The 18,875-nt window shown below is 60.0% G+C and overlaps 1 protein-coding gene across 1 annotated transcript in view; it reads left to right on the forward strand.

Annotated features, from left to right (window-relative positions):
* Window positions 1-17,800, forward strand: part of ZFPM1 (zinc finger protein, FOG family member 1) — a 36,176-nt gene extending 18,376 nt beyond the window's left edge. The window contains exons 3-10 of the mRNA XM_032701553.1: window positions 319-408; window positions 10,376-10,509; window positions 12,778-12,880; window positions 13,605-13,814; window positions 13,912-14,142; window positions 14,375-14,470; window positions 14,582-14,731; window positions 15,155-17,800. Coding sequence (XP_032557444.1) covers window positions 319-408; window positions 10,376-10,509; window positions 12,778-12,880; window positions 13,605-13,814; window positions 13,912-14,142; window positions 14,375-14,470; window positions 14,582-14,731; window positions 15,155-17,370 — 3,230 coding nt within the window. The 3' untranslated portion in view covers window positions 17,371-17,800. The remainder of the gene's footprint in view (window positions 1-318; window positions 409-10,375; window positions 10,510-12,777; window positions 12,881-13,604; window positions 13,815-13,911; window positions 14,143-14,374; window positions 14,471-14,581; window positions 14,732-15,154) is intronic.
* The last annotated feature ends 1,075 nt before the right edge of the window (window positions 17,801-18,875 follow it).

Below are 18,875 nucleotides of genomic sequence, written 5' to 3' on the forward strand. Positions count from 1 at the left end.
TATCAAGTTGCTATGAATACGCCACAAATAGAGCCGTGATGGGAGCGGGGCTGAGCCGGGTGACGTGGGACCACGGCAGGATGAGAGGGAGGTGGCAGGTTTTTGGGAGGTGGGTTGGTAAATCCTTGGGGTGGATGTGAGGATGGACTTGGCTGGGTCATCCCCAGGGGAGGTGAGGGTTTGGACACTGGGTGAACCCCTTCCCCTGTGCTGATCCCAGTCCTGGGGTGTCACTGGTCTAGTGGTCCCAATCTCCCCTGGGATACGGCCTCTGAAATTCCCTGCTTGTGACCTACTGCCTTCCCCCTCCTGCTGCAGAGTCTAGAGACACTCCAGAGAGTCCAAAGGAGCAGGAAAAGCCAGATCCTGGAGAAAACCCACAGGAGCTGGACACATGGAATGGGCCAGGTGAGTCCTTGGTGTGTGGCCAGTCATCCCACTCTGTCCCAGTATCCTGACTGGATTGTGGGCTGGAGCAGCCCCCAAGCATTCATCTCTTGCAAACACCAGTATGAGGAGGACTGGTAGCTGAGCAGGCTGCAAACAGCAGCACTTCTGCTGGAGAGGAGGTGCAGGAGGTAGTTGTCATCCCACATGTCCCCAGGGTGCTGCTGGGACATTAAAACCCAAACTGGGAGCAGCAGGGATGCCATCCCCCAATCTGGCGTCACATTCACTGGCACAGGGAGGGTTTGGACCCATCCTGCGTCACACCAGGGCACTCTGCAAGCCTCCTGGCAACCACAAGAGCGATGCTCGCGTGGTTTTGTGATTATTATCAAAACCTCAAGGAGCAAATTCAGCCTCTATCTCCCTGCCATCATCTCCACGCTGGGGCCTCTGGCACTGGGGCAGCCTGGCAAGGCCCGGCGTGCCCTGTGGGTACCCCATGCCCTATCACCCCCTATCTCCAAACCCACAGGGTTACGGGGCTCTGCCACTCAGATTCACAGAATCACTGAGTATTTGGGGTTGGAAGGGACCTCTGGAGATCATCCAGTCCAAGGCAGGGTCACCTGGAGCAGGTGACACAGGAACACGTCCAGGTGGGTTTGGAATGACTCCAGAGAGGGAGATTCCGCCCCCTCCCTTAGACAGTTGTTCCAGCGCTCTGCCACCCTCCATGGAAAGTTCTTCCTCATTTTGAGGTGGAACTTCCTGTGGTTTATGGCCACTGCTCTTTGACTGGGGTTGTGGGTGCCTGTCCACTGGGAATAGCTCCCAGCGGGTGGATGGGGATGGAACTGCGGGGCTTGAAACCCCCAAGGGTGGATGTCCCAGATTTTGGGCCCTGTTGGTGCTGCCCACACCCTGCTCCTCCTTGAGGAACTCCTGGCCGGGCAATGCCTTTGTTTTGGAGCAGTGTGTTGGGAAGGGGCAACCCTGATACAGGGCAGTGATTGCCCTGCGGTGACAGATGCCACGGGAAGGTCTCAGTGTGTCCCCAAGGCAAACAGCCTCCGGTGTGGACTGGGTGATGGAGGAACCCTGGGAAGTGCCAGCTGCCAGCACACATGTTCCGGCAGCTGCCGAAATCCCCACGGGCCAGCATGGAGCCCTGGCCCTGCTCCCCCTTCCCGCCCCATCCAAGGGGAAGCTCTCGCCGGCCCTGCTGATATCCCAGCCCTTCCTGCGTGCCGGGCAGGAAGGAGCTGCGAGGCCACCCCCGGCTCCTCCTTATCTGCTCCCCAGCCCTTTGCCCTCGGCACCGCCGTGCTCCTGGTATCCCGGTGCAGGGAGGGAGGGGGCTGTGACACCAACCCCATGGGTGCCCCATTCCCAGGGGGATCACCAAACCACGCAGCCCCTCATCCCAATAGCACCACCAGCCACAGGCTCCCAAAAGGAACCACAACGCCTCTGCTGTGGCCCTCGTCCCTCCCTTCCCCCCTCCCCTCACCGAGCGGGTTATTTGCATTCTTTATGTAAAAGAGATTTTATTATCACCCTCTCCCAGCCCATCTCTATTCTGGTAATTGGAGTGGTATTAATTTCGGTGTGGCGGGGAGTTGATGGCGGTCCGGCGATGCCGCAGTGATAGGGTGTTCCTTTCGCACCAACCGCCGCGATAGCCCGTCTATCAGGAGCTCTGCAGGCTCTGCACTTATCAGGGATGGAGCTGGCGAAAAGGGAAACTCGGAGCAGCCTGAATTTTCTTTTTTATCTGGCAAGATCCGCCGTGTGTCAGCAATGGCAGCTGCGAAGATGCAACGTGCAGGGTGGGGGCCAGGGTTTCCTTTGTTCACCCTCCCGCCTTTCCCTGGTGATTTTTGGGGGGTCTGGGTCTCCCAAAGTGCTTTCCGCTGTGCTGGAGGGGATGCGGCATTCCAGGAACTCACCACGGGGCTCCTTGGCCCCACATGCCAGGAGTGAGAAGGAGTGTTTTGGTTTATCTTTGAAATGACCTTGTTCCCTGGAGGGGGCTGCAGCTTGCCCGGCCGATAGGCAAATTCCCAGGAGCTGGAGGCTCCAATCCTCAACTTGGGACCCTTTACAGATGTGCCACCACTTCATCCAGGGTGCTGGGACACCCTGACTCAGTTCTGCTTCCCAACAGGATCCCAGGATGGAGCATGGACATCCTTTGTGCTCATTCTGTCCTCTGGTGGGGCTGGAGACAGGATGTCCCTCCTCCCCAAATTCCCCCACACCATCCCGAATTCCCCCAAACCATTCCCCCACAGCTCTGCCAGCCATGCCTCACGTTTCCATCTTTCACGCTCTTTTCTGTTTGTTCTGGAGCAGGGCCGGTAGCAGGAGCACCCACAGGCTCTGACTCCCATCCCAGGGCTGTCCCATCCCTACCCAGCCAACCTCACCAATTCCAGCCTGTTTTCCCAGGGGGATAAGATGAAAAGCTCCAACAAATTTCACATGAAGTTGGGGCAGGAATGGAGCAGAGCAGAGCCTCCATGAGGGACAGGCTGCTCAACCACATTACAAGCCACTGGAGAATCCCCACTGGGAGCTGCTGGGAGGCTGCACCCCCTGGAAACTCTGGATGGCTCTTACCTTTCTGCCAGGTGGGATGAAGCTTTTTGCTTTTGTCCCTGTGGGAACACCATGGGCCTCTGATAGGGATGGGATGGAGGAGATGGGGCTTTTCCATTCTACCCTCTGGCTGTGTCCCACCACCTTCCCAGGGGATTCCTCACCCCCTTCCCTACATCGGCTTCACTGTTTGGGCTCCACCTTGCTGAACCCCAACCTATGCTGCTGTCTTGCCTGTTTGGGCTTTATTTAATAATTAATTAATAATTATTAAATATTAATTTAATATTGATATTTACTCTGAGCAGTAATGATGGCTCTGGGTTAATTACAGTGCCCAGCAGAGGCACCTCTCCTCACCCCCCACCCTCTGTATGGGGTATCGGGAGGACACAGACCAACTCCTAGTTTTTTTGGTGCATCTAATTTAAACTCCAGACTCCTTTTTTTACCCCTTTCCCCCCACCTCCCCCTTCCCTTCTCCTCCCTGTCCCCTTCAGTTGTGTTTATCTGCGCCACGTCTCCTGCTTCAATAATCTCCGGCTGCCCAGAGTTTGTCTGGAAACCTCAAGGTTTATTATCGGGGTGAACAGGGCACAATGAGGGGGGACAGCTCGTCCGGGCGGGGGACACGGCCCCCGCCACATCTGCCCCATCACTCCCCCTTCCCCTCCACCCTGGTATGTGTGGGTGGGAAAAATTATTCCAGCTATTCCGTTTTATCGCTGGCAGCTGAGCAGCAGATAGTTGTGTTTGTGGTAGATTGCTGGGGGATGGGGGGAAGTTGGGATTCAGGGAATTAGCCCCCCAACCCTCCAAAATCAGGGGGTCCCCAGGACCCGGAAATCCCCCCCTGCCTGGCTTGTGTCCAGCAAAGGCATGTGCCAAAGGCAGAGGGATGTTTGGCATCAGGATGGGAATGATCCCAGCAGTGGTGGTGGCACCTGTCCTGGATTTGGGACATGAAAGGGGACCTGTCCCTGCTGGGGTCTGTTTCCACAAGTCCGTGCCCTCGCAGGGTCTGGGGTTGTTGTAGGGTGGAGGGGACAGTTTGAGGACACTGATGGGGTGCAGGGATGCTCAGACTGGTCTGGGGACATTGCACAGTGGAAGGATGATCAGACTAGTTTGGGGACACTGCTGGGGTGGAGGGATGCTCAGTCTGTTTTGGGAATGCTGGTAGTGTGGGGGATACTCAGGCTGTTTTGGGGACACTGACAATGTTGGAGAAATCCAGACCAGCCTTTCTCAGAGCCCGACAGGGACATCCCTGTGCCAGGCAGTGCCAGAGGCTGTTGAGAGGTACAGGCAGTGTCCCCCTCTCTGTCCCCATCCTCCTTTCCATTTTCCCTTGGGAAGGAGAAAAATATCTTGCACTCTTGTGGTGAGAGCCCTGAGGGAGATGCTGCCAGACTTGTGGTGATTGACAGGTGTCAGTCACTCACTGCCTTGCTGCTCTGCCCTGGGTGGATCTGAAGTCTGGTGGGTTTTGGGGCTTGGGACCCCCTCCTCTATCTGGGTACCCCCGGGGGTCCTCCCTTGCCCCCACAGGCACTTGGGGCTGTGACAGTGACCCCCCCCCCCCGTGGTGTCCTCCCCTTTTCCGGAGGGGATATCAACCCTCTGCATCGGCTCCAGGGGCCCCTTCACTCCCCTTCCTCCCTCTCTCGGCTTCCTGCCCCCCCCCCCCCAGTGCCAACCCGACCCACTGCCTGGCACCAGCCTGGGCAGGGCTGGGTGGTCCCAGGACAGAGCAGGGACAGTGGGTCCCTGGCACAGGGATCCTGCCACCCTGGCAGCCCCAGGGAAGCCAGGAAGTTTTCCAACTTCTCATCTGTCCTGAATGCTTTCTGGTGTTTTTTCCCAGTGTTTATTTCTGTCCCCCGCCCTGTGGGCACAAGTCCCATTTATTTCCTGGGATGGGGGCTCCCTTGTGATGAGGACCCCTGGGGGGACAGGGACCACCTTGGGATGGCAGAACCCAGCAGTTTGGGACCCCTTGGGATGTGGTCCAGGAGTGGGTACAGAGCAGGGACAGATGGGCCCTGGCACAGGGGTCACACCACTAGGTGACCATCAGGAGGGAAACCAGGAAGTTTCCCTCCTTCTCATCTTCCCTGAGCTTTTTCTAATCTTATTCCCAGTGTTTATGGGAGCCTGCAGGCACAGGTCCCTTTTGTTTCCTGGGATGGGGACCTCCTTGTCATGAGAACTCCTGGGGATGGGGGCCACTTTGGGGTGGGGACTCCCTGGGGAAAAGGACCCCTTGGGATGGGGACCCTCTGGAGACAGGGACACCCTTAGAGCTCCATCCCAACAAGGCACAGCAACACCCCAAACGCAAACGTCCCAGGGAGGCTTATCAGGCCGCATCCTGCTGGGGCAGGGCAGCCTGGGATATGTGGGACACGAGGGAAGGGCAATCCCGGGCAACACGTGGCACAGCCAGTGCCTGCCCCACCGCCAGCACCTGCCAGCTGTGCCCCACAGGTGGTGAGTGGGTGCCAGGCCCTTTTGGAGTGCAGCACCTCCTGGGTCCCCCTTCCCCCTCAGCAGCCCCTCCAGGTGCCAGGAGGTGCCCGCTCCGTGCCGGGGCAGGTCACGGCTCCTCCATTATCCGGGGGCAGGGTTCAGCCCGATAACGAGTCGCTTTTGTACTCGGGCAAAAAAAAAATCAATACATTGCAAGCGATGGGCAGGAGTGATAAAGGCAGAAATCCCCCCTCAGCTCCCGCCTCACTGGGCCAGTGGGGTGTCCCCTGCCTCCCAAATTGAGGGACAGAGCCCAGCTCTCCCACAGTTATCCCTTCTCCTGTCCATGGCAGCTCGGCCAGAGCAAGCCCAGGCTGAGCCCAAGCAGGCACAGCCCAGCGAGGCTCGATTTAAACCCTCCTCACTCCTTTGTCGTCCCCAAGGCTGCCCTGATTACTCGAGCACCCAGGATGGCAAAGCCGGGATAATCTCCTTAGCCCCTTTGGAGAGATTTCCCTTTGTGAGCGGAGGTGAAGAGTGGAGATGCTGCGTGTTCACAGCTTAAGACTCTTCCCAATCGGCTCCCTCCATCTTATCGGAGCAGTGCCATCACATCATTTCACTAGTTGAGTTGTCAGGATTTATTCCTTCCGCCGCACACTCGCCGCTTCTAAAAACAGCAGCTGGGGCACGCGGCGGGGACAGGCCAGGGCTGCCAGGGGGAACTGGGGCTTCTCTGGCTTGACTTTCCCTGGACAAGAGCAGGAGAGCCCTGGGAGGTTGGGTACCCATGGAGGGATGGATCCATCCCACTGCCGGGAGCAGCACAGAGCCAGGCCAGCTCCTGCAGCCGCCTGCATTTGCTCCTGGATGCTCCGGAGATGCAGCCACATCCATGCACCTACTTTGGCTTTCCTTGGGGGAGTGAGCCGGAAGGAAGCGCAGAAGGGGCCCACACAAACCTACTCGTCCCATCCCATCCTGTCCCCTCCCATCCCAACCCAAGCTACTCCCGCATCCCTTTGCCCCAACTGCATCCATAGGACTTGAATCATATCCAGACAAACTGCTCTGTCTCTTGGCAGGGCACGGGCTGAGAGGTCCATCCAGCCATCCATTCATCCATCCTTCCCAATTCTCCCTTCCATCTTCCCTCCTCCCTGGGTGTTCCCATGCCATGGGACATCCTGTGCTGGGATGAGAGCAGACACCACCAGTCCATCCTCATTTTCTCAATCTCTCCATCACCAGGGCTCATGTGGGGACCATTCCCAGCGCATGGTCCCCCAGGGCTGGCACCAGGCACTGTATTTAATCGGAGCAACATGGCTGATACTGGGATGTGATCCCGTGACGCCCCCATAGCAGTATTTATCCTGATAGTATCCAGGCAGCTGCAAACACTGCGGGGACCTCTGAGTCCGGATTCCAACGAGGGGCAGAGCAGTTTGTTCAGATGTGATTCAAATCATGTGGATGCAGCTGGGGCAAAGGATGCAGGAACTGATTGGGATGGCATGGCATGGCATGAGTGGGTTTGTCTAGGCCTTGCTCCTGCAATCTGGGTGCTTGGATGTGGCTGCATCTCCAGAGCATCCAGGAGCAAACGCGGGTGGCTGTAGGAGCTGGCCTGGCTCCATGCTGCTCCCGGCACTGCCATTAATTTCCCTGGCCATAGGAAAGCTGTGGGTCACCTTGCACAGGGGCTCTTACCATTCATCTCCATCACACCCCATGTCAGGGCGATGCCTCACAGCTTCCTTCCTCCCATGTGCCCACCCAGAATCCTCAAGATCCACAGGGACGTGAGTGCCAGCCATGCTCAGCCATTGATCACAGGTGTATGGCCGTGGTGTGATGACAGGATTAATCTTTGCTCCCTGGCCAAGCTCAGCCTATTCCTTTGGAATCTCTGATGGGGTGATAAGCTGAGGCACAGCCAGGCAGCCCCAGGGGCAGGGAGCAGCCCCGCACCCAGTGTTTCAGCAGCGATTGGAGCACCAGGGTCTGTGTCACACCAGGCAGGTGCACCTGGCTCACCGGGGGCTTTTCTCCCCTTCCTTCCTTCCTTCTTTCCTTCCTGCTGCTTTTCTTTTCAGCCTAAAGCAAACAGGCAGGTCCCTGCCCAATTTGGTTAATGATCTGGGAGATAAACCCTCCTCCAGTGATAACCGGGCACCGCCTGCCTGGGACCGATGGCCAGGTGAGATACCTAGGGGGGGGTGTTCACGTGCTGGGGGATCCCACAGAGAGCTGGAGCCCGTGGACTTTGCTCCCATACTCTCCAGGACACCCCCCCAGGCTGGCACCGGCTCTTCCCAGCCTCCCAGCATGCAGGTAGGGGGATGTGGCTGAATCCAGGGAGCAGAAGGGTGGGATTGCTTCCTGCTGCCTGGTGGTTCCCATGTGAGGACACAGCCCACTGACTTTGGGCCTTGTCCCAAGTGTGGACAATGTGGACACACAGCATATCCAGGCCTCCCAGTCCCTCTCAGTATCATTTTCCCTGTTCTCACACAACAATGCTGTGTGCTTAGTTTGAAAAATCACCTTTTCCCTCCTCTTTTTTGGTGCTGTGTCAATGTGAAAGTGAGCATAGCACTGGCTCTGCCTGCCCTGCATCCCTGGTGTGCCCCCTGCCCCACGTTCCCAGTATCCTCCCACCCTGCGTTCCCAGTGTCCCCATCAGCTCCACCTCGGGATAGGGAGGAGGAGGAGGGATAAGGCATTTGAGGAGCCGATTTTTGGGTGGATTGAGGCACTGGCTGGGATTCCAGCACCCCGTTTTTGGGTGGATTGAGGCACTGGCCAGTGTTGTGGCCCTGGGGTGCTGGCGGGAGCGGGGCTGGCTCTGGCAGCACTATTTTTGTCCCCCTGTCTGGAACGGTTTTCTCTTTATCAGCGCCTGCGTGTTTTCTCTGCTGGGGATTGATACACAGAAGATGAAGTGCTCTGACATGGGAAGTGTCAGGCGAATGCTCTTATCTCGGAGACATGGTCTCCTGACCCAAACGCCGCTGATTACCAGTGAGACGGGGGGAAGGGGGGGCAAAAAGGGGGGGCATGGACAGGGGGAGGTGGCAGTTGGGCTCCGTTCCCCAAAAGCAGCTGGGATACTCAGAGTGATAAAGCCAGGGGGGAGCCACCACTCTTGGGGCTCTCCTAGGGGCTTGGGCCTTTGCTGTCACCTCCTCAGAGCTGGGATGAGGGAGGAGGGTGGGAAGCATGGGGATGCTGAGGCTGGAGTGAATCCAACACCAGCACATCAGGAGTCAGATGGGAGAGCAGTGGAAATGTGGAGCAACTTGCACCACGTGAGGGTCCGACTGCCCTGCTCAGCCCTGAGGACACTGTGATGGTCACTGCTCCCTGCCTGACCCCAGGTCCTTTGTGGGGATGATCAGCCGGATGAGGGGCTGCTGCTGCCCTTCCTCAGGGTCGGTTTGTGCCAGGGAATAAATCCCATCAGCTCCTCGAAGGCCTCATCCCTCCTCCTCCTCCTCCCTATCCTGAGATGGAGCTGATGGGAGAATGGGGAGGGGGGATGCTGGGGATACAGGGTGGGAGGATGCTGGGAATGTGGGCCAGGGGGATGCCAGAAGTGCAGGGTGGGAGGATACTGGGAATGCAGGGCAGGCAGAGCCAGTGCCGTGCTCACTCTCAAAACCATTTTGCAGGGATGAAATCCCAGCTAGAAGAGCTGAGATCCCCACAACCAGGGTGGCTTTTGGAGTTTTTCTGGCTCCAAGCCAGCTCTGAGGGCTCCCAGGTTGAGGACTGTGGGAATGGGAAGACAGGCATTGGGAATGCCCCAGCAGGGCAGAGGGGCTGTGGCAGAGCCCATCCCTCCCTTCACCAGCACATGCTGGAGGCTGCAGCACAGGGGTAGAAGGTGGCACATGCCAAGCACAGGGACCAGCCTGGTGACCCCAGACACCTGGGGGACCTTCAACACCTTCACAGACCTCCTGGGGGGCAATGGGTTTTGCCAACAGGCACTGGCTGCTCCCCTGGGATGCACTCGGAGCTGTGTCCCCAGTGACCCAGTTGGGTGTATGGAGGGGACTCAGGGGTGACAGTGGGAGCTGGGTGATCACAGGTATCACCACCCAGCACTTCCAGTCACTCACCTCACCTCACCCCAGCACCGGGAGGATCCAGATGTCAGCCCTGCTAATAAACACATCAGATTTCAATCTCTGCAGCCATGGGATCGCTTTATCCTCCCTGTGCTCTCGACTCTGAAAGCAATTTTGCCTTCAGAAAGAGCAGCCTCCTCCCCACCCACGGGACCCGGGCACAGGCTACCTCCACCTCGGTGCCCCTGGGGCTTTAGGGGGGGTCTTTGTCCTGATGTGGCAATGGGGGGACTCCACTGCTTTGGTGGTAGGAGCATTCCCAGCCACAGATGGGTGCCCTGGGTTGGGTTTGTCGCACTGTCCTCAGGGAGCAGCTTGTTTTTGGGGCACAGCAGATGCAGCAAGGGGCAGCCAGCACTCATCCATCTGGATATTGGTTACCTGCCATCTTATCTGCGCTCCCAAAGACAAAGGCACAGTTAAAACATTTTAGAGCAGCCTTCATAGCGTATTAACATGTTATCTAACCCATTAAACCAGAGGCTTATCAGATAATCAAAGCCATTAAGCCCTGAAGCTGCTGCGACTTTGGGTGCGGGGATGGGAAATGCTCCTTCCTCTCCACCGCAGGCCCTGCCCGGACCCCCCGTGCCGTGCCAGGACCCCCCGGCAAACGGATGGATCCCACCACCCACCACGGACACGCAGCTCTGGGAGACCCACCAGCAGCTCTTGGCCCCAACTGAATGCCCACCTCCCCGGGGATCTGGGGGTGCTGCAGGTTGGGGAATTTTGGAGGGTGTCGTGCTGATGCTGTGCCTGTTTCCTTGCAGATGAGCTGGATCTGGAGGTGCAGGATGGAGAGAGACGGGTGCGAACCCGCAGGAGTCTTCCCGAAGGCTTCTCCTGGGGACCCTTCCAGGGCAGCATCCACAGCAAGCCGGCATCATCAGGGCATGGGGACACGGTAAGAAGCCACCCCCATGGGGATGGTGGCAGGGGAAGTCCCAAACAAACAAATTGTTTGGGAATAGCAGTCCATTTGGGATGGATTTTCCCTACCCAGGCTCGTCACTCCCTGAGAATCTCCTGGTTTGGGTGCCCAGGAGGTTTCCCTCCCCTACACTGAGGTGAGAGTGTTCCCATGGGCAGCAGGTCAGGGTGCTGGCTGTCCCCTCTACATAGCTACAGGTTGCTTGGTTATTTGTGGATAGTCATGGGATCTGCATTTCCCACCCCAAATTTGCTCCCTGGGGACTCTGATTGTGCCTGGAAAGCACCAGCAGCAGTGGTGAAGGGGCAGGAAAGGGGGCACCAAGGTGGCACCAAGGGGCTGGTGGCTGTTAGTGGCTGTTGGTGCCATCACTGGGCTGAGCAGCAGAGGAGGGGGGGGGTGTATCCATGAATGTGTACATGGGTGTGTTTCAGGCTCTGGATCCTCATATCCCGGCCACAGCCTTCCCTCCACATCCCCCCCGAGCCACACACAGGCAGCTCGAACCCAGGATCCTCCAGGCCTGGCTCCATCCCCACCTCTTCCTCCTCCTCTCTCCCTCGCTCTTCTTTTCTTTTCCTTTTCTTTTTTTTTAGCTCAGGCCCGTTTATCTTTGCTGAATTAAATCCTTGATTAACCCTTATCTGCCCAGTTTGGCTCCCTATCTCCCGGTTGGCGCCGTGTGTCCAGACACCCGGTACAGGATGATTGATTTCTCAAAGATATGCGCGGCTTTTTTCTGATACTTCATTTATTGTCTAAATATTTTTGCTCCCATTTCAGCAGCTCCCTTATCGAGCCCGGCTGATGATTCCCAGCCCTGCTCTCCTCTGCCACTCGCCTCCCTCCCTATCTCTGCTCAGGGAAGGGAGGAAGGAATCGCAGCCCCATCCCTGATACGGGCTGTCGCCCTCAGGTCCCTTCGTCTTTGTTGCTGGCGGCGGGGTGGGCGTGCAGGGGGTCCCCCACAAATCCTACCTGGCTCTGCTCCTCATCTCTGTGTGGGAGATTATCCCACCCTGGGCTTTTAGTGGGAGCTGGGAACACTGGATCGCTTTAATGCATCTGTGGCATCGTGTGTGCCTATGGCTTTGCTAATGGAGGAAAAGGAGAAGGAGGAAGAGGAGGAGGAGGAAGATCCCTGCCTGCCCCCAGCTGATCCCACAGGGATCCCCCAAAACATCAGTGCTCAGGAGGGTGTGGAAACCCACTGAGAGCCAGCCTGGGGGTGCCAAGGAATTGTGGAGCCCCCCTGGGGCTGTCCCCCAACTCCATCCCTGCCCCATGTCCCCCCCCCAGCCACCCAGCCCGGGGTGCAGCGAGGGCACAGGGCCGTGCCCATGCGCCATCCCGGCGGATGCGGAGCAGATAGGGTTTCTGATGGTTATCAGCCGGTGTGGAGCAGAGACACCGACCTCTTTGTTCCAGGGAGAACAAGGAAAGGCTTGACGCAGGGGCTGGGGCCGCTGAGGGGAGCTGGGGTGGGCACCCTGGGGTGCTGGGAGCACTTTGGGGTGCTGCAGGACTCCTGGGCACTACAGGGACCTCCCTCCATCAGGGGGTACCCACAGCTTCCCCCAAGCACAGAGCAAAACTGCAAAGGGGCCATCCCCTCCCTCCTCCACCATGGTCCCCAAGGGTGCTCAGCCCACAGCACCCATCCCTGTGTCCCATGTGCTCATCCCAATGTCTCCAGCCCCCATGGGCCAGGTGGGTTCCCCCAGCACTGTGGGCCATGCACATGCATGTGCAAGTGCCTCACACACGTGTGCAAGCGCCTCACATGCATGTTGAGGGGGTTTATCACGCTGCTGGCACTTGGCTCCTGGCAGTGATAAGGCCCCAACCGGCTGCTACTGTCAGACTGAGTTGGAGGGGTTGGAAATATTGGGATGGATAATTAGATTTCATATCGTTACTGCAGCAGCCATCGGAGGATCAGGGAGATTAATTTCCCCCCCCTTATGCTCATTAATATTCATTAGAATGCAGGGAGGCAGAGCTGGGCAGGGGCTGAGCAGGGAGTGCTGTGGCCACCCCTGGCAGCCCCTCAGCGTGATCTCGGCCTGTTTTGGGGAGTGCTGTGACCAACCCTGTCAGCCCCCCCCCTGACCCCAGCCTGGCACCCCTCACTGTGACCCTGACCCATTTCAGGGAGCACTGTGATCCCCCGGCAGCCCCTCACTGTGACCCTGTCATGTTTTGGGGAGTGGTGCTGACCCCCTGTCCCTGCCCTGGCAGAGCCCACCCGTGACGCTGGTGCTGGGGGACGAGAGCTGCTGGCTGTCCCGCCTGCCCCTCGTGCCCGGAGAGCCCGATGCCAACGCCGTCATCTACAGGAAAGGTTGGTACCAGTGTCTGTGGGGGTTCAGAGGGAAAGTGTCCCCATCGACGCCCCCAGTCCCAGTGTCTGCTCTCCGTGTCCTCCCGCTGGTTGTCCCTGGGCTTGTCCCCAGACTTGTCCCCTGTCCCAGCCTCTCTGGCTGTCTGATGCCAAGAGGGCTGGAGAGAGTCCCAGCAGGGATGGGTGCAGGGATGGCACAGGTGTAAGGATGGGTATAAAGATGGGCACAAGGGTAGCACAGGCATGGGTGTAAGGGTAGACTAAGGGATGGATATAGGGATGAATGCAAGGATGGTGTAAGGATGGATGCAGGGATGGGCACAGGGATGGAAACAGGGAGAGACATAGGGGTGGATGCAAGGATGAGTGTAAGGATGGACACAGGGATGGGCACAAGATTGGCACAGGGATGAGTGCAGAGATGGTTGTAAAGATGGGCACAGGTATGGGTGTAAGAGTGAACTCAGGGATTGGCACGGGAATGGGCGCATGGATATGTGCAGGGATTGGCAGAAACCAGAGCTGCGGCTCGGGACAGGCACGGCCGTGCAGGGCTCAGACACGGGCAGACACTGCCATCTCCAGGCCGTGGCTGGGAGGAAACACCGGGCACTGCCGGGACAGCGGGGACAAGGCGGGACAGAGGGGACAGGGTGTCCCAGAGCCACGCGGGCAGCAGGACGGAGTCCAGGGATCCACGCTGACCGCTGTCCCCCCATTCCAGATGAAGCTCTATGGTGCCGGACCACACGCGCGCTGCGAGAGAACGAGCATGTGAGCGCCTTCGTGGTGGCAGAGCCACCGGCTGTCCCCAACCACGGGGTGAAGGCGGAGCCCAGCGAATCCCCGTACCCGGCAGCGCTGCACTCGGACATCCAGCTGCTGCCACAGCAGGCCGGCATGGCCGCCATCCTGGCCACCGCCGTGGTCAACAGTGAGTCCTGGGGACATGTGGAAGGGACATGGCCCTGCCAGGGCTCCCAAACCCATAATACAGGTGATGCATGTCCCTTGTCCCTTCCCTTTTGCAGAGGACGTGTTCCCGTGCAAGGACTGTGGGATCTGGTACCGGAGCGAGCGCAACCTCCAAGCCCACCTGATGTACTACTGTGCCAGCCGACAGAGCGCCAGCGCTGGCTCACCAGCCGTGGATGAGAAGCCCAAGGAGACGTATCCCAACGAGCGCGTCTGCCCCTTCCCCCAGTGCAAGAAGAGCTGTCCCAGTGCCAGTTCCCTGGAGATCCACATGCGGAGCCACAGCGGTATGGCATGGCATGGCACCAGCACCTCTCGTCTGGGTGGAGGGGCAGGGAGGCTGTGGGGCGACAGCACGGTGACCAGTTTGATGAGATTCTCCCCATTTGGGTCACTGGTTTGGGGCAGCTCACTTGTACATCTTCCGCCATCTCAGCCCTGTAAAGATGGAGGGATTTGGCCCTGTGGGTTGGCCCTGTGGTCCCCATCTCCCTTCCTGAGCGTTCGTGTGTCCCGCAGGAGAGCGGCCGTTCGTCTGCCTGATCTGCCTGTCCGCCTTCACTACCAAAGCCAACTGTGAGCGGCACCTGAAGGTGCACACGGACACCCTGAATGGTGAGTGTTCCCATGGGAACACCCCTGTCCCTTCTGGCACAGCCTGGGGATGGGTACTGGCTCTTCTCGCCCTGCCAGGTACCCGCTCAGCCCATGCCGTGTTCCCAACAGGTGTTTGCCACAGCTGCGGCTTCATCTCCACCACGAGGGACATCCTGTACAGCCACCTGGTCACCAACCACATGATCTGCCAGCCGGGCTCCAAGGGCGAGGTGTTCTCGCCTGGATCAGCCATTCCTGCTGCCAAACCCGTCGCTCCTGGTGAGTGCTGGGGCTGCAGCCACAGGGCACTTGGGGTGGCATTGGCACTGAGGCCTTGTACCCAACAGGCTCTGGTGGCAGAGAGGGAGGTGGGAATGGGGCAGTGTCCCTGTGTTGGGAATGGGGAACAGGGTGAGCATCCCTGTACTAGGGGTGTTGGTAACAGGGGCAGGGCAGCATCCCTATACTGGGATGTTGGGAAAGGAGCAGCGTCTCTGCATGAGAAATATTGGGAATGGGAAATGGGGCAGGATCCCTATGCCAGGGGTGCTGGGAATCGGGGACGGAGCAGCATCTCTGTGCGGGGGTGTCAGTAATAGGGGATGGAGCAGCATCCCTGTGCCAGGGGCATGGGTAACAGAGGTCAGGGTAGCATCGCTGTGCCAGGATGTCAGTGACACTGGTGCCTCTGTCCCCTGGCAGGGCTGAGCCAGCCGAACAACGCGTCCCTGCGGAAGTGCAGCCTGCCAGCGTTCCTGCCCGAGGGGCTACCGGCGCTGCCCCAGCACATGGTGCTGCCCGGCCCCCCACCCGGCCCCCCGCCTGGCCCCGATGCCACACTGCCCCCAGCACCACCTTCCTCGCCCCCTGATGCCAGGGCTGGCAAGCTCTCACCACCAGCCCAGCCACAGAATGGGGAAGGGCCTTCATCAGCATCATCCTCCTCTTCCTCCTCCTCCACCTCCAGCGAGACTGTCTGCATCAAGGAGGAGCCTGCCAGCAGCCCAGTGAGCGAGGCGGAGGCACCGAAAAGCGGGGAGGGGGCTGGCAGCCCCAACGCTGGCTCCCGGACCTCGTCCCCCCGCAGCCTACCCCCGGCCAAGGTCAAGTCAGAGCTCACCAGCCCCACGCCAGGCTCCAGCCCAGTGCCCAGCGAGCCAGGGACAGGCACAGCCGGCGGCACCGTCTTCCTCCCCCAGTACGTGTTCGGCCACGAAGCCGCAGTGGTGCCGCAGGCATCGGAAATCCTGGCGAAGATGTCAGAGCTGGTGCACAACCGGCTGAAGCAGGGCCACGGGCACACGGTGCCACCCACCATCTACACAGGCACACCAGTGCCCAAGGGTGCCACTTGCTTTGAGTGCGAGATCACTTTCAACAACATCAACAACTACTACGTGCACAAGCGCCTCTACTGCTCCAGCCGGCACCTGGCTGAGGACAGTCCCCCCGGGGCACGCAAGCTCAAAGCACCCCCTGGGGCGCCCAAGGGTCCTCCTGCCCCGGGGACACTGCTGTCCCCTCCGGTGGGCAACGGGCAGGGGACACCAGCAGGGGATGGGGACACCAGCCGCGATGCCACACCACTGACCACTGTGCCAGAGGTGAAGGCAGAAGAGGGGGGTGGCAAAGCAGGGTCCCCCGAGGCAGAGGGGGGATCTGGGCGATGCAGCGAGGACAGCCAGAGCCCCGGCAGCTCGGTGGGGGACGAGGGGGATGAAGACCCCAGCAAGACGTTGTGTGAGGCCTGTAACATCCGCTTCAGCCGCCACGAGACCTATGTGGTGCACAAGCGCTTCTACTGTGCCTCCCGCCACGACCCCCCCCTGCGCCGCCCCGCCGCCCCCAAAGTGCCCTTCCTGCCGCAGCCCCTGCGCACCCGCAAGCGCCGCAAGCTCTACGAGATCCACGGGGCCGCTCACCGACCTGCTGAGCCCCCACCAGCCCCTGACCCACCGCCAGCCTCCGACCCAGCCGGTGCTGCCCCCTCGTCTCACACCAGCCCCGATGCCGAGGGTCCCATTGACCTGAGCAAGAAGCCACGGTGGCAGAGTGAACCAGCACCGGCTCCGGCGCCACTGCTGCCCTTGGCTGACTACCACGAGTGCACCGCATGCCGCATCAGCTTCAACAGCCTCAACACCTACCTGGTGCACAAGAAGTACCAGTGCCCAGCCACACCGCTGCAGCCCCGCACCCTCGAGCACCTCCAGAAGATGAAGGGGGCGATGCCCGCCCCCCTCAAGGGGCGGCACAGCCCCGGCAGCCCCAATGAGGGGGACCCTGAAGGTGTGCGGGTGAGGGCAGCCCCGGCGGGCAGCCCCAGCATCCCCTATGCCGGGGCGGACTCACTGCAGCGTCACCCCAAGAGTCCCCTACCACCCCCGGGGGTGAAGGGACCTCTCGCTGCCTGTCCCTACTGTCCCCTCAACGGGGCCATCAAGGGCGACCTCCTTGAGCACTTCCGTAATGCCCACGGGCTCTTCGTGGCCAAGCCGGCAGCGGCCGGGCAGGGGGTCCCCGACGCCCTGGCCCCTGGTGCCAGCAGGACACCCGAACCCCCTCTGCCCACGACGTCACCCCCTCGCCCGCCTGCCCCCCGCCTCCGTCGGGACAGCTGCAGTGCCAAGGAGGGCCAGGATGGCGGCAGCAGCCCCCGGCCCCCTGCGTCCCCCCGGCCACCCCCCTCGCCCGGAGCCCCCGAGGCACTGCGGGAAGCTGCCCGCAAGCCCCCCACGCCCCCCGCCTACACGGACAGGGGGGTGCAGACCCCCCCGGCCAAGGCTGTGCCTGGCCCTGTGCCCAACGGCAACCACAGGTACTGTCGCCTCTGCAACATCAAGTTCAGCAGCCTCTCCACCTTCATCGCACACAAGAAATATTACTGCTCCTCCCACGCTGCCGAGCACGTCAAGTAACCCCTCCCCATGCCCCCCGCCATTGCTCGGGGGGCTGCAGGGGCTGGGGGACAGGGGACCGGTGCCTGACACCCCTCCCTTGCAGGGGTTGGTGGGGGGGAGAGGACCCCCAGGAGGCTCTTCTGGGTCAGCTTCAGCATCTGGAGCCCCAAACTTCACCCCGGCTCAGGGGTCTGAGGACCCTGTGGTGGGGAGCGTGGTGCTGAGGGGGGTCAGCCCCCACCTCTGCCCCAAAACTGAGGCAGGGGCTGTGGGGAGGCTTTGCCCCCAGGTAGACACTACAGGGTTGGGATGGGGGGTATGGCATGTCCAGACCCTGGAAAACATGAAGATGCCCCCACTGCAGAGCGGACCCTGCACAGAGACAGCACTGGGGGCAAGGATGGAGCTGCCCTGGGAACCGTGTGTATAAGTGTGTACAGAAATAAATATGTCTAAACACCTGTGTGAGGGTGGGGGACACGGTGGGGGCTGGCATGGCCACTGTCACCCTGTGGGGACAGGGAATGGAGACAGTGGCAATAGCAGGGCAGGGCATGATGTCCCCACACTGTCCTTGGCACCCCTTGATGGCACCTACGTCACCCCAGGGGGGTCACACATCTATGCCATGGGGCAATGCAGCCACCCCCAGACTGGGTGCAGCTGGTGCTGGCTGCAGGCTGATGGCTCATTAATTATCAGGCTAATTAAGCTCCCACAGCCGCAGGTGGGGCTCAGGTCTCCTCCCACACCAGCAGTTCCTGCACTGGAGCTCCAGACCCCTGCAGTGGATGCCCAGGTGAGCGTGGCCCAGGTCATGAGTTCCCTGCCGTGTGTCAGGGGGCAGAATGTCCCTAAGGACCCCAGAGCACAGCTTCTCACTTCCCCACAGCTCCCAGTAAGCACAGGCAGGCAGTGGGTTGTTCCCCCTCATCCTGCCCTGTCTGGCAGGGATTGTGCTTTAGGGACCTCTCTGCGCTCCCCATCCCCTCTCAGGGACAATCCCCAAGAGCCAGGTCGATGGAAACCAGTGCCCCCAGCTCTGTTTGTTTCCCAGCTGGTATCCCTGGAGCTGCTGGGCGGTTGTGATCCCCATGGACATGGCCAGGGCAGCACCAGTGCCTGGGGTTGTGCAAAGGTGGTGGGTTACAGCAGCTTTCCCTGCACAGCAGGGCTGCCAAGGGGGCTGAGGACCCCAGAGACTGGAACACCCCCTCCAGGACAGGGGCAGTGTGCTTCTGTGCCAATCCTGGACAGCCTGAAGGAGCAGGGACACCTTTCATCCCTTCAAATGGAGCAAGAACAGGCTTGGTGCCAGCTGCCACAGGCCAGTGGGTTTGGGATTTGCCCCATCCCCTTCTCGTGGTTGTCTGCAATGCTGGAGGGGTCTCAGCTCTGCGCCAGGAGGTGAGAGCCAGGCTCTGGGTGCGAGGGAGGAGGGCAAAGGCAGCAGCTCCCTTGGGAAGTGTTTGCAACAGTTCCCCTCCTCACATGCTCTTACAGCAGCACCCCTGAGTGCCAAG

The sequence above is a fragment of the Chiroxiphia lanceolata genome, chromosome 13 (genome assembly GCF_009829145.1).
Source record: "Chiroxiphia lanceolata isolate bChiLan1 chromosome 13, bChiLan1.pri, whole genome shotgun sequence".
NCBI classification, from domain to species: domain Eukaryota; kingdom Metazoa; phylum Chordata; class Aves; order Passeriformes; family Pipridae; genus Chiroxiphia; species Chiroxiphia lanceolata.